Raw genomic sequence first — 14611 nt, 5'->3', positions numbered from 1 at the left:
CCAACTTCCTGAAGGTCTTCATGCCTTGAACATTGTTGATAAGAACACTGTGGCTTGTCTTGACCAGACTGCATACACCAAATAAATATATTTTCTATTTAATGCTTTCTTTTTAAAAAAGAGGAGGGGAGGCTATGTAAATATAAAGCAAAAATAAATAAATATAACAGTGCTCCAATAAGGTTAACAAAAATTACAAAGATTCAATGGCTAAGATTAAATGTTCAACCTTAATACTGCCCCAGTGTGCATAGATATTTAAATATTTTCTTCTACTTTTCCTCTTCCTTTTGGAACAGTATGCTTCACAAGGGATGTTCTTGTGTGGCACCTGTGTTAAGGGGGGAGCACAGGCAAAGATATCTTGCATCTCCCCAGAGCATGTAATGTATGGCATTTTAGCACAGTACACATTACAAGACATTTAAAGTGAAAGTCTGGAAAGCAAGCTATCTCTATCTGCGACGCTATGCAGAGGAGTGCTGAAAAAATGTCTGAGGAAAATCTATTTACCAGGTACACATGATGATGCTTCTAACTGGTTGGTGAACAAAAACACAATTTAAGATAAAAATCTAGATTTGTAGGCTTCTTGTTTAGATGCATCTCCCAGAATTACATCACTTGGAAAATACATTTTTGCTTTATTTCTCTCTCTTCCTTCTTATGAACTACTCTCTTACACACATTTCCTCTCTTACTCTCTCAAGTGTCCCTTCATCATCTTCCTCACTTTCTCCATCTCTCAAGTTCTCTTTTATTGAAAGACTTTAGGGACCAGATTTTTAAGTTTATGCAGGTGCCTAAAGATGCAGGCAGATGCTTAGTGGGATTTTCAAAAGTCACTAGGTGCCTAATACCAATTGATTTAATCTTTAAGGATCTAAATACCTTTAAAAATTGGAATCTAGTTCTGAACAATCAGTTTTCCACTCTCATTATGGTTGCCAGATTGTTTTTTTTTCTCTCTGTTCTTGTAGATCCCCAATTTGTTACTGATTTTTTTCTCCTTCATTCCTCCATGAAACACACATTTATCTGTATCTGTCAATTCCTCATCTTAATTCTAGAACACAATGTCTCTCATTACTCAACTGTCTGTTTGATAAATTTAATCATCTCTCACATCCATTTTGTCCTAGAACATGGTTGTAACTAGAATTCTCCTACAGAGGTGGTCTAGGGTTCTCCCTCCACTTCCCTGCACTGAGCCTCAAACTTTGTCCCCCTGTATCCAGTCCTACACACACCCCACATCCAGTCCCAAGCTCTCTTCCCCAGATCCAATTCTGAATTCTTTCATGCTTCCTCTTCACCCAGACCCATGTTCTCCCCCCTACACCCAACTACACACACACTCCCCTCCTGCTGTCCCAGCCCCACACTCTTCTCCCTCAGTGGCCCACACCCAGCTCTGAGCTCTCCCCCCTGCAGTCTCCCTCCCCTACACCCAGCTCAAGCTTTTACCCAAAGAGGCTGTCAGGCTGAAGAGCACCATCCTCACCAGGGGCCACTTCTGGGAGCTCCAGCTGCCAAGAGTCACAAAAAGCCTGGATCCTATCCTCCCACTCTCCTGGGTTCCCAGTGCCCCCTGCCTCACTTCTTTCCAGGAAGTGCCTATGGGTGTTGGAAGAACTGCAGAACTATATGTCGGGGGAGGGGAAAGAGGTGCACAGGGTCACAACGTCACTAAAATTTGGACGGATTGTCTCTCTGTCATGACAGAGTGGTGGCCAGGCCAAATTTGATTGAGTGGCATTGTGACTTGGCACATAGGAAGGGGCTCCACTGTTATGCCACCCAGTTCTGGTCAGGGGCCCACAGGTCTCCTAGTCCCCATCCCTTGTTGTGCGTCTGTGCTGGACTCAACATTCTGTGTTTTATTCTGTCTAGCCTTTTACTGCCTGCAGCCTCACTGTCTCCTTTTTGAAAACTACCTCATGTCATTTAATCTTTCATTGGTTTCAGCTAGTGATGGATGATCCTCACAGGGTTCTCATTTCTGACTAGGTAGGCATCTGAATCTATGCATGATTTTGCAAATCTCTTGGTTTTGATGCCCTAGCAGCTTCAAGGTAGAATTTTTTCAAAATTAAGGTCCTATCTGTGCCTGTTTTCTATCTAAAATGGAGATAATACATATCTCAGAGGATGTTGTGAAGACTAGATAAATGTTTGTACAGCATTTTCAAAATGGTAAAATTCAGTAAAGTTATTAATATTCCTGTGATCAGGTGAATCATGGAAGTGCAGAGCTACGTGAAAATGGGGTAGAGGGAGGGTTTGGTTTAACTTGGGGGTGATGGTTTGGGTGTGTTGTTTTTATCTAAACCAGTTCATCCATGCTATAGTGTTTCTCTCTGAATATTATTACTTTACTTTTGTCCCCAGTCAATTCACTTGTTGTTGTTTAGTATTTATTTATTTGTATTACAGTAGCACATAGGAACCCCAGGCAAGGAAAACATTGTACAGACAAATAACAAAGACAGTCCCTGCACCAGAGAGCCTGCTGTCTAGTTGTCAGACAAAACCAGAAAGGTTGACAAAGTAGATAAGATAAAACAGATGAGGAAAGATGAGTTAACAAAACAAAGAGAATTGAGCAGAAAAAATGGAGGTCTCATTTACTTCAATTCTTTTATAGATTTAGAACCTTGAGAAAGTGAACTATCAGCAGTATTACATGATAGCAAAGAATACATTGCGCTTTAATTATATTCAGTACAATTTTAACAAATCTGCAAAGGAAATAAAAGTACACTTTGTTTTATATAGTTGTTCAGATGAAAACATTAGCTGCTATTATCTTCTTTCTCAATATCAAAGCTATGCAACAGACAACAAGAGGAACCTTGTTTTCTCCAGATCTTCCCCATTTAAATAATCACCTTGCATTACATTTTAGTCAAATAAGATATAACAACTATTAAGGCATTTTAACTGAGATAATAAAAATAAAATATCATTTTAGTGGTCAAACCTGGTTATATATGCTGATTTTATTAAAACGGCGACTATTGCAATCCCTTGATATCCTAATGTAGGCTTCAAAGAGGGACTTTCTAGTTCTTCTCAATGGGACTTACATTTAATAAGGAATACATTATTTACTCCTGGAAGTTTCTATGAAATGAAATACCAGTGTGACTAGATCATATGTGTGTATCTATTTGTAAGTTGTTTAGTTCATTACTTTGTTTTAGTTCATTACTGATAAACACTTGCTAACTACTAAATTAAGGAGAAAGTCTTTACATAGTGCTCTCAATCTATTTTGTATATGAATACATTCACTACTTTATGTATGACTATTAGTATATGCAGTATATCTCTGTCTGCGTGAGCATTATTGATAAAATATAAATATTAATTGTTTGGTTGGACAGTAAGGTACATCTTAAGCCTATTGGCTTCTGTTCCCAAAGGGGAGGGTTTATATGCCCTTCCCCTTTAATACGGGGCTCCAGGAAGGAAATCTCCCCCATTAGGATTAGAGTAGGATGAGGTTTTGGTGGTTTACTGTGGTCATTGTGATAGCTGCCTTTTTGGACTGGAAGGAATTGTCCCAGGCAGGGTTTGGGTTTGTTACGGTTGTCTCAACAGCCCGGGGACCTGGTTGCTAGGTTAAGTTGTAACATTAATTTTGTCAAGTATCAGAGGGGTAGCCGTGTTAGTCTGAATCTGTAAAAAGCAACAGAGGGTCCTGTGGCACCTTTAAGACTAACAGAAGTATTGGGAGCATAAGCTTTCATGGGTAAGAACCTCACTTCTTCAGATGCAAGACTTGCATCTGAAGAAGTGAGGTTCTTACCCACGAAAGCTTATGCTCCCAATACTTCTGTTAGTCTTAAAGGTGCCACAGGACCCTCTGCTGCTTTTTATTAATTTTGTCGAATCTTGGCAGGTGCCCAGTGCAGGTACTCATCACCAGGGGTGTGTGCCCAGTCCCCTGATAAACTGGAATTGGAACAGATTGGGAGAAGGCATCTCCTAAAGAAGGTGGGGAATAGGGTTAGAGCTCCTAGTTTCTGGTACAACAAGGAAACAACCTTCTCTAGATTAGCTTCCTTAACTATTATATGAGGAGAGGGTGATGGGTCCCAGCAATGGTAGTTGGCAGTCCTCTACCAGGTGGAATGGATTATAATAGGAAGTATGACCTGCACTGGGTGAGTTGTTGCTGGATAATTCACAGTAGGTGACAGCAAGTGGTTTTCCACAGGGCAGAGTGTGAGACAAGGGTGTATTTTGTCCCCAAGCCTCTTTAATGTGTGCACAGAGTTTGTTAAGAGACAAGGCTTGGAAGGTTTTGACCAAGTGGAAGGAACTAAGATTTCAATTGGTGGACACTTCTTAACCTACCTCAGACATGCCAATGGCATGACACTCTTTCCTATAGTCATTGGTGCAATACAACAAATGTTGGAGCCTGTAAAAACAGTTAGTGAGTAATATGGACTATTTCCGAATGCAACAAAAACCAAAATGCATGTACTTTGATACAACTAAGAAAAACAGGATGCAAACATCATGATTAACAGACAAGTTGTAGAGACAATAGATGAAATTAATTATCTTGGATCGCATATATCCAACCAAGGTGGCTGTTCCAAAGAAACCAGAAAAAAGCTAAGTATGGTTTGCTCAGCTATGGCCTTGCTAAAGAAAGTGTGTGTGTGGGAAACCATAGCATCTAGAAATGTAAAATGAGGGAACTGGGGAAAACCCTATTTTTTTTCCATAGCAGTTTATGCATGTGAATTGTGAGAAGTTAATGCTGCTGACAAGAAGAAAATTGAAGCTATTGGAATGTGTTGCTGGTGAAGACTCTTGCATATCTCCTGGATAGTAAAAAAAAGATGAATGCCTATGTTAAAAATTGCAAGCTGTCAGGCCTTGGTGATCTACATAGTGGGTGGAGCAGGACCTTGTCTGGCAGTTGCCATGGCAGTTGGGAGTAGTGTAAATCCAGTAGTCAGATACCACGCTGAGGATGAAGCCAGAATCAGTCAAAGGTTGGAGCCGGAGTCAGGATAGGGAACAGGACAGGGAGCCATAGACTAGATCAGAGAGGGCAGAATGAAAGGCTGGAACAAGGGCTAGAGGCAGGAGCAGGGAAGGCACAGGTGTGGTACATGTTAAACAACCTCTCCACTGCTGCCGCTTCACGGCTCAAGTAGCAGGCTGCAGGTTCTCCTGCCCAATCAGGAAGCAGGACCATTTGCAGAAGGCTCTTTGGGCACAGTTGAGCTTGCTGGGTTGCCTAGCAACCAGGGTGGGAGCCAGATCTGCTCCTGATAGAAATATTATTGGAGAGAAGCCAACCCTAAGCAGAAATCAATAGACACAAACGTATGTACTTTGGTCACATTAGGCATAGAAGTGGAAATAATCTGAAGAAAGTTACTATGGAAGGAATGGTGGTGAGTCATAATTGTAGATGACCAGTGAGGAGTTGGATGGATGGTGTGCCTCAGATCAGTGAAGATCAGCTGCTGAGTGCTCAAAGTTAATGATGGATTGTGAAGGCTCCTGAAAATTCTGCTATGTCACCGATACTCAGACATGAATAAATGTTTTGGTTTTTTTAGTTTCCAGAAGTGTTACTTAATAAAACTGTGGCCTAGTTAAACCACGATCCTGGTATCTTTTCTTGTCTTGTCTTGTCTTGTCTTCCTGCAGTGTCTGGGACAAAAGCATCAGTGTCTGGGCACAGTCCATATGACTCCTGACCGCAAGAACATTTATTGTGCCTGGAACCTGTACATGAGATGAAAAAGAGTCTTTGTGTATTCTTTTTCTCCTTTTTTTCACTTTGCACAATTCCATCCCTTACAATATTTAAGTTTATACAAAAATAATAGATTTATTAAATGAATCAATTTTATGTAAATGAATCAAAATGTCATGTATGTAGTAACAAATCAGCCTTTGGCGGGACACTACTGAGAGTATCAATTCAGGAAAAATTGCTTAGAGCAGGGCAGTCACAGCCCAAGGCTGGGGTTCCTTCATTATTAAGGCACACCAAACTAGCCAAACCGAGAAGACTTTGGTTTTACCCCACTGGCTAACAAGAAGTCACACAAGCAATTCCTTCAGACACTCCAGTTTCCCAGTATCACCACCAGCATCCACTCCTTATGGGAATTAATGGTTATGACAACCAATATCCCAGTAAAAGAAAAAGGGTTCTCCCAAACCTAAAGGACCAAGCCCAAGATCCAGGTCAATATACAAGTCAGAATTTACCCACAAATCACGCTGTTGCCTATCCTTTAGAATCTAAAATCTAAAGGTTTATTGTTTATTCATAAAAGGAAAGAAATATAGATAAGAGTTAAAATTGGTCAAAGTAATCAATTACATACAGCAATGGCAGAGTTCTTGGTTCAGGCTTGTAGCAGTGATGGAATAAACTGCAGGCCCAAATCAAATCTCTGGAGTACATCCACAGCTTGGATGGGTCATTCAGTCCTTTGTTTCAGAGCTTCAGTGTAGCAAAGTTCCTCCAGAGGTAAGAAGCAGGATTGAAGACAAGATGGAGGGGTTTCCAGGGCCGTTTATATTCTCTGCCATGCGGCCTCTGCTTCTTTTGTTCTTACTGTGGAAAATCACATCAGCAAGATGAAGTTTGGAGTCACATGGGCAAGTCACATGTCTATGCATGACTGAGTTCTTTACAGGAAGAGCAGTCATTGCTGGCATGCTAACTTGAACTTTCCCAGGAAGGCTTCTCATATGTGGATTGGAGTCTCCCAAGGTCCATTGTCAGTTAAGTGTTTCTTGATTGGGCACTTAATCTGAAGAGTTCCTTCTCCATAAGCTGGCCAAATGCTTCACTGCTGCTACTTAGAATCAAACACATTGAGATACAAGTACATAGCCAATATTCATAACTTCAAATACAAAAAGATACACACAAACACACAGCATAATCATAACCAGCAAATTCCCACCTTTTCATAGACACCTTACTTGACCTTCTTTGTACAAGATTTGGTGCAACCATAGGACCTTGGTTGCAACAATGATCTATACGGTCACAGTTCATGTCAATAACGTAACAGTAGTTAATAAAGCAAGCTCTGAAATAGTTGCAAAAGGAATTGATCTGGAAACTGAATGCACTCAGATGAACAGAATCCCACTGTACTCATCTGGGCTAAATGTTGTGATGTTTACACATGTTGAAGAGTATTTACTTATGCAAATAGTCTAATTCACACACCAAAGGGTGTGAGGATTCCCCAATTTAGCCCTGTGTTTGTAAAATTCTTTCTATTGAATGGGAATATTGCATGTGCACGTGCATGTTTGGGTCCTATTAGAACAAGACTAATTTATGAAGAGGCACCAAGACCCACATATTGCCCATCTACCCCGATTCTAGTCTTCCAACTATTTTTTTGTACAGAAGAGAAGACTGTCAGAATATGAATCAGGTATCAATGGCTCACTGCATCTTTAATTCAAATATAAACAGTGAGTGACTGTCAGACATGGAAAATTAACATATTCCTCTCTGGTTTGAAATATCATACATATAGCTAAGTTAGAATAGAGATCAAACGGGGATTATGCCACTGTGTCTATATCATAATATTATCACTATCATTTCTTAGATTAATGGAAACTACTGAGGCAATTTTAGCCAAAACATAGGGCATTTATAGATATGCATTGTAGATTGACAGATAGTTTTGTGTATGTATTTGGGGAACAACTGTAAAAAATACAGCCAATAATAGCCATACTTTGAATTTGCTTTTGTGTCTCCATGTGTGTTTACTCCTTTGCTAATGTACCATTTAATTCAAGTAACAGTTTAATTCAAAATACTCCGGCATTGGTTTCTCTCGGACTTTTGACCCCACAGCTCTGGACAAACCAGATAAAGTGTTACTGCAAATATATTTTGTACAAAAAATGCATCTTTCCAGCAATTAACTTTTAATGTTTGGGGGAAAGCCGGTGTCACTATGAGTAAAATGAGCAGCTCTAAAGAGACAGGGCAGCTTTTTATATTCAGAACATACCATTTCCTAACAAGGTGTTAGCACAAAGTACCATACTAAATCCTTTTACTATTGCATGGATTTTTCTTTTTCTTAATTGTATTACAGTACTACCTTGAAGCCCCAATCAAGTTCAGCAAATCATTGTGGTAGACAGTTCCAACACATAGTAAGAGTTAATCCCTGTTCTGAACGGTTTGTAATTTAAATAGACAAGACAAAGTCTAGGTGGATGAACAGAGGCACAGAGGGATCTTGACTTGTTCTAGGTCAACACAGAAGGTCAGAGATCACTCCCAATCTAATATTTTATCCATAGGACCATACAAGCTAAAGTGAGCAAAATTGTTGTGTTGTTTACAACCCAGTGACTTTTCATCTGACAATCTTGTAACAAAAGAGCTTTTAATCGGCTATTCCTTTCAGTTCATTGGGAACAGGAATGCTCCCAGTCTTCTTTAAAATTTTTAACACATCCTTACAGAAAAACTCCATGCTAAGAAAAAATTGGAGCCATTACATAAATTTAAGAGTCAGCAGGGCATAATTGTCACAAATCAGTAGGTACCTGTATCCTAGAGAATAAAGTTGATTTGTTATGAACACTTCAGTTGCAGATTAGAGGAAAAATTTTCTTCTAGGCAAGGTTTGTTTTTTTATCATTGAATGGGTACACTAATTTTGATATTGGAATGTTATACTCTCTATTGAAGGTGAAAACCTTGACTCAGTAAAGCTTGACTAAAGATTTCATTTGCTGCCATATCAGTTTAGGTTGGAATATAAAGATGTAAATTAAAATATAAATTAAAATTTCATGTTAATTTCCACCATGAAACATTGTAGTCCAAATCTTGCAAGCTGCAAAGACAGTTTTGGTTATTTATTTTTTTACTTTAAATAGTTTGCAAAATTCTGTGTCCTCCCACCTACCATAATACATTACATGAAGAAAAACATTAACATGCGTGGTGGAGTGAAGGCATTATTGATATTTGTTTTAAATAACTCCCTCTTGGAATGATACAGCCACCCTCCAAAGATCTTTAAATACTTATTGCCCTCACCTCTACTGGATTTTGGGGCAGAGTACTAGCACCAAAAGCTGATAGTAACAGCAGGAGTGAATTGCAATTATGTGGTACCCCACCTTTTAAGGGACCCCCCCCACACACACATTTTAAAACTTTCATTAACATGGGTTTGATGTGATTGGTTGTTTTGTGTGTGTATGCTCTCTCACATCAGCCTTCATCCGATGATGTAGGTGGGCAGAGTGGAAGAAGGGCACATTTATCATGGGAAATTCAGTACACTGGGGCTCTGAGACTGTTAAGAAGCTTAATTAATAGTCTTGCTCTCCTCCTTGTTCCCAGTTCAGTGAAACAATCATTAAGAGGGGGAAATGGAAAGAAGAGCTTCAGTACAGAATGCAATTAACATTTTTTTTTCAAAATGCACAAAACATGACTATCATTAAGACATTTTCTCATGAGAAAATGTAAATGTGCTTTCCTAATTTTCCCATATAACCAACGGTAGTAGTTTGCACAGGGAAATGTGTTCATGAATGATAGGGGAGGTTGGCATGATCATGACTATGAGATAGTCCATGAGCCACTGTTTCCAATAAGATCTGGTCCACACTAAGAATAGGACAAGTAAAATAACATGATGCTATACAGACATTCCTTACAGTCTAGATGCACAACAAATTGATGCAGAGAATAAGTAAGAAGCTGTTTGAAAGAATGGTGAAGTTGTCATAGTCACACTCTAAAAAAAACCTGTTGTAATAATAAAGGAAAATAAAAATCCTTGACAATTTGTTTTTAGACAATCAGCAAAACAACCTCAATGTTTGCACTATTCCCTAAGTATTCCTGCAACTTTACTTAGATTCACAATGAAATTAGTAAATTGTTAAGGGTGCCACTCTATAGTCTTGCAGTTTCACACATTGATATGGGAATCAATTAATAAAGAATTAAAAGATAAGAATAAAATTAAAGCCAGTCATCATAGTTTATGGAAAACAGAACTTGTCAAACAAATATGATTTCATTCCTTGATGAGATTAAAAGTTTGGTTGATAAAAGGTAACTGGATAGATGTAATACATTAAATTTTTTAAGGTGTTTGACTTAGCACACATGGCATTCTGATTAAAAAGTTAAAATTATACAATGTCAGTTGAGCAGATGTTAACTGGGTTAAGACTTGGCTAACTGACAGATCTCAAAAAGATGGGGAATTATGATTGAATGGGAGTGTTTCTAATGGGGTTCAACAGGGATCAGTACTAGGGTTGCCAACTTTCTAATCACACAAAACCAAACATCCTTGCTCTGTCTCCTGCCTTGCCCCTTCCCTGAGGCCCCGCCCCCCACTCACTCCATCCCACTTCCCTTCGTCGCTGGGTCACTCCCACCCTCACTCGGTTTCACTGGGCAGAGGCAGGGGGTTGGAGTGCAGAAGGGGGTGCAGGCTCTGGGTTGGGCCAGAAATTAGGGGTTCAGGTTGCAGGATGGGCCTATCGGCTGGGGCAGAGGATTGGGGTACAGGATGGGGCTTAGGGCTAAGGCAGGGTTTGGGGTGAGGGCTCCGGGAGGGAGTTTGGGTGTAGGAGGGGATTCTGCCCTGGGGCAGAGGATTGGGGTGTGGGCTCCTGCCGGGCTGTGCTTACCTCACGCCGCCCCCTCAGCTCTCATTGGCCGTGGTTCCTGGCCAATGGGAGCTGCAGAGCCAGCACTCGTGGTGGGGGCAGCACACAGAGCTTCCATGATCACCCCTGTGCCTAGGGAAATTTCAGCCACTTCTGGGAGCTGCGCAGAGCCAGGGCAGGCAGGGATCCTGCCTTAGCCCCGCTGCACCGCCAACCAGATTTTAATGGCCCACTCAGTAGTACTGACCAGAGCCACCAGCGTCCCTTTTCGACCGGGCGTTCCAGTCGAAAACTGGATGCCTGGCAACCCTAATCAGTACTAGGCCTGATGCTATTCAACATTTCTTCAATAATCTACAAGTAAATATAAAATCACTGCTGATAAAATTTGCAGATGTGTTGCCTGTTGAGTTTAATTTAATAACAATAATAATGTGAGATTGTCAAAATAACAGGTTTAAATGGAATTATTTAATCAAAGATTATCAAACAAATACAACACTATACATAATACAGAAGGAAAACATATGTTACCACTCTTGTGTACTACGAAGAGGTGGGGTACTGGTAGAATACATTCCCCAATCTAAGTCCCAAAACCTCTTTCCTGTTATAGGTGTAAGACAAAGGTATTCCTTTTTGGAGGGAATATTATTTTCCCAAAATTAATTTCACCATGTTCTGTTTTCAAATTCTCATGTTACCTAATTACTAATGGAATTTCTTGTATGATATCTTAGGTTACATGATCAATAAGCTAAAGGGATTTCAAACCCAATTGTTAATCAGAGCACCTGTTGCAACAAGCACTCCCTAATGAGTTAAAATCTTCTTTCAATGGGTCATTATTTCATTTATCACAGAAAACATCTGCAACAACAAATACCTCTCATCAATCACAGAACATAACTGGATCATTAGCAACCCTCTTCAATTACCCAGTTTTGTTTATCGTAAGATATGTCTGTCAATATCTTCCATTAGTTTTAAGGGATGTTTTCCCCCAGATATCTAGACTTTCACAGACTTAGAGTCACTGAGGATGATTAGGTACAGCCCAGTACTTCATTATATACATTTTTGAATACTGGCCACCCTCCAGGTTCAGGTTAAGAACCAACACTCTGAGGCCTTAGAATTCAGACATGCTTTTTGGTAACACTGTAAGGTTTCTGGGAGAACAGTCAGTAAGAAAAGAATTATGAGAGTTTAACATACAAAAATCATGAAAGGTTAATATTTACCGAGGCTAGGTCTACACTACAGCGGGGGGGTCGACCTAAGATACGCAACTTCAGCTACGTGAATAGCGTAGCTGAAGTGGCGTATTTTAGGTCAACTTACCTGGCTGTGAGGACGGCGGCAAGTCGACCGCTGCCGCGCCGCTGTCGACTCCGCTACCGCCTCTTGCCGCGGTGGATTTCCGGAGTCGATGGTAGAGCCATCAGGGATCGATTTTATCGCGTCTTCACTAGACGCGGTAAGTCGATCCCCGATAGACCGATTGCTACCCACCGGATCGGCGGGTAGTGAAGACGTGCCCTAACTGGCACTTTGAGTGCAGAAAGTGGGGGCTTGCAAGGATATTTACTAACAGATGACACAACTAACAAAAACTAATTTCCCTTTGCTAAATACTCTCACGTTCTTGTCAACTGTTTGAAATGGGCCACCTTGTTACACTGGCCTCATTAGCACTACAAAAGTGATTTCCACTCCTTCTTGCCAACTGCTGAGAATAGCCCTCTTCCAACTTAATTGAATTGGGTCGTTAGCACTGACCCTCCACTTGCTAAGGTAACTCCCATCTTTTCATATGCTGTGTATTTATACCTGCCTACTGTATGTTTCACTCCATGCATCTGATGAAGTGGGTTTTAGCCCATGAAAGCTTATGCCCAAATACATTTGTTAGTCTCTAAGGTGTCACAAGGACTCCTCGTTGTTTTTGCTAATACAGACTAACACGGCTATCATTCTGAAACCTATAACATAGAGAGTTTTTCTTGCTAGGTTGATGTCCTTGTAAATGAGATATATGAGATGTAACGTTTATATTGTTCTTCTAAAATTAATAACATTTCATTTAAGGCAGTGCATCGATTTGCTACTGAACACCATTCTCTGCAACTGTTTACCAACATTTCAGATAAATATGACCTTATGCATTTTGATGTTTTGTCATAAGATCACTTGCTAACTTTTCTGCAGAGAAGTTAGCAGCTGAAAATTAAACTTTAGAAATTTTCTCTCCCACTACATTTCCCATAATAATGAGAGAAGGAGAAACCAATTTGACTATCAAAGAACTATGTGGAAAGGAAAATACAGTAATAGATACTAGTGCATCACAACTATCAGATGCATGATGCACACTGTGATCAGTATATTTAATTTCACTTGGTCTGTTACCTTTAAATCAATCTAAAATACCTGTTTTTGCTTCACTGTATCTTAAATAAGTTTTTTTTTTCCAGGTTGACTGGCATGAACCTGCCTTCTCCTGTTATCAGCAGCAAAAACTGGTTACGACTCCATTTCACATCTGACAGTAACCACCGACGGAAAGGATTTAATGCCCAGTTCCAAGGTAGGAAATACAGAGTGTCACCAAAAATAATGTGAATTGAACTGGTTGTGGTGTACATTTTTCTTTAGAAACCAGAGGTCTGTGTAGTAAAAAGGTAAAGTCTAGATTCTACTGCCCTTAAGCTGAGTAGTAGCTACCATTATATTATAAAATAAATACCTTTCAGAGATTCATTTAATATTGTTTACACATAAAGTAGCAACATTCCCTGTGAAATATACCTCTAAGGGTATGTTTATTTGGCTTTTTTACATTAGATAAATTGCATGTGTGATGTCTTTTTCCATTAATTCAGATCTTTGCTTTAAATCATGAGTAGAATGCAAGTCACAGAAAATCTATTCTATGCAAAGACAGGCCCTATCTCACTGATGTCTTCCTTCATTACTCATAATCAAGCTCTTGCCCGGAGGGTTACATTTATCACTTGGAGATTTAACCCCTCCCCAACTCAAGATAAAGCACATTTCAGACTGCCGAATAGATCTGCATATTCATCTTTATTAGAAAGCTAGAAGATGTCAATGCTGCTGTCAGTTTTTGTCTATGTCCACCTGGATATTCATCAAAATGCAATTTTTCTGGAATGGAATCTTCATTGATTTTTGCACTTGATAAATCATCACTCAGAATCAATGATTTTGTAATTAAATTAGAAAGAAACAGGAGAATATCCTGTAAGTCACAAATACAGATGATGTAGAAGCTGAGTATACCTTCAAACCCTGTACTTACACAAGCTATTTGTTACTATTTTTCCTCTGCATGCAAATAGACCTCTTCATAGCTTAAGTTATCATTCCACAATAGGATCTGTATTCCTCTGTTCATGCGTGCTGTTTACTGATGATTATATCTATAAGAGATATGTAAAAATAAAACATATCAAACATATTTGATACAATATCTATCATCTTTGTACTCCTGTACTTTTAAAATCATTGTGAACAAAGGGTGGATTTTTTTCTTCTTCTCTCAGTTGAAAAATTCAAGTAATACCACTTTATAGGACAGCGTGTGTGATATGTCATTGCACTTAGAATTTGTTTATACAAAGCTTACTGAGGCTGAGGGCAGTGATACTTTTGGCACCTGGTAATTGAAGTGCCCTACACTACATAAAATTTGATCCTGGATCCCATTCACCAATAGTTGTAAGGACACTATGGGTAATCCTGGCAACCCATCAGGAAGTTAAGGATCTATCAAATAGTCATGGTAAGTCTGGGGCAAAGTGATGAGACAACATTCTAAGATTTAGAAAAAATCTATTTTATGTGTGAATGCATAAGATGGAATTGAAGTTTAAAGGAAATACCTAGTGAGACTATAAAT

General features: G+C 39.5%; 1 protein-coding gene across 1 annotated transcript in view; it reads left to right on the top strand.

Moving 5' to 3' along the window:
• The window catches only part of CSMD1 (CUB and Sushi multiple domains 1), a 1638713-nt gene that overhangs the window by 835053 nt on the left and 789049 nt on the right, over positions 1–14611 (top strand). Inside the window, exon 6 of the mRNA XM_065401391.1 lies at positions 13164–13276. Coding sequence (XP_065257463.1) covers positions 13164–13276 — 113 coding nt within the window. The remainder of the gene's footprint in view (positions 1–13163; positions 13277–14611) is intronic.

The sequence above is a fragment of the Emys orbicularis genome, chromosome 3 (assembly GCF_028017835.1).
Source record: "Emys orbicularis isolate rEmyOrb1 chromosome 3, rEmyOrb1.hap1, whole genome shotgun sequence".
In the NCBI taxonomy this organism is placed as follows: domain Eukaryota; kingdom Metazoa; phylum Chordata; order Testudines; family Emydidae; genus Emys; species Emys orbicularis.
This window is presented reverse-complemented; position numbering and strand designations above follow the sequence as displayed.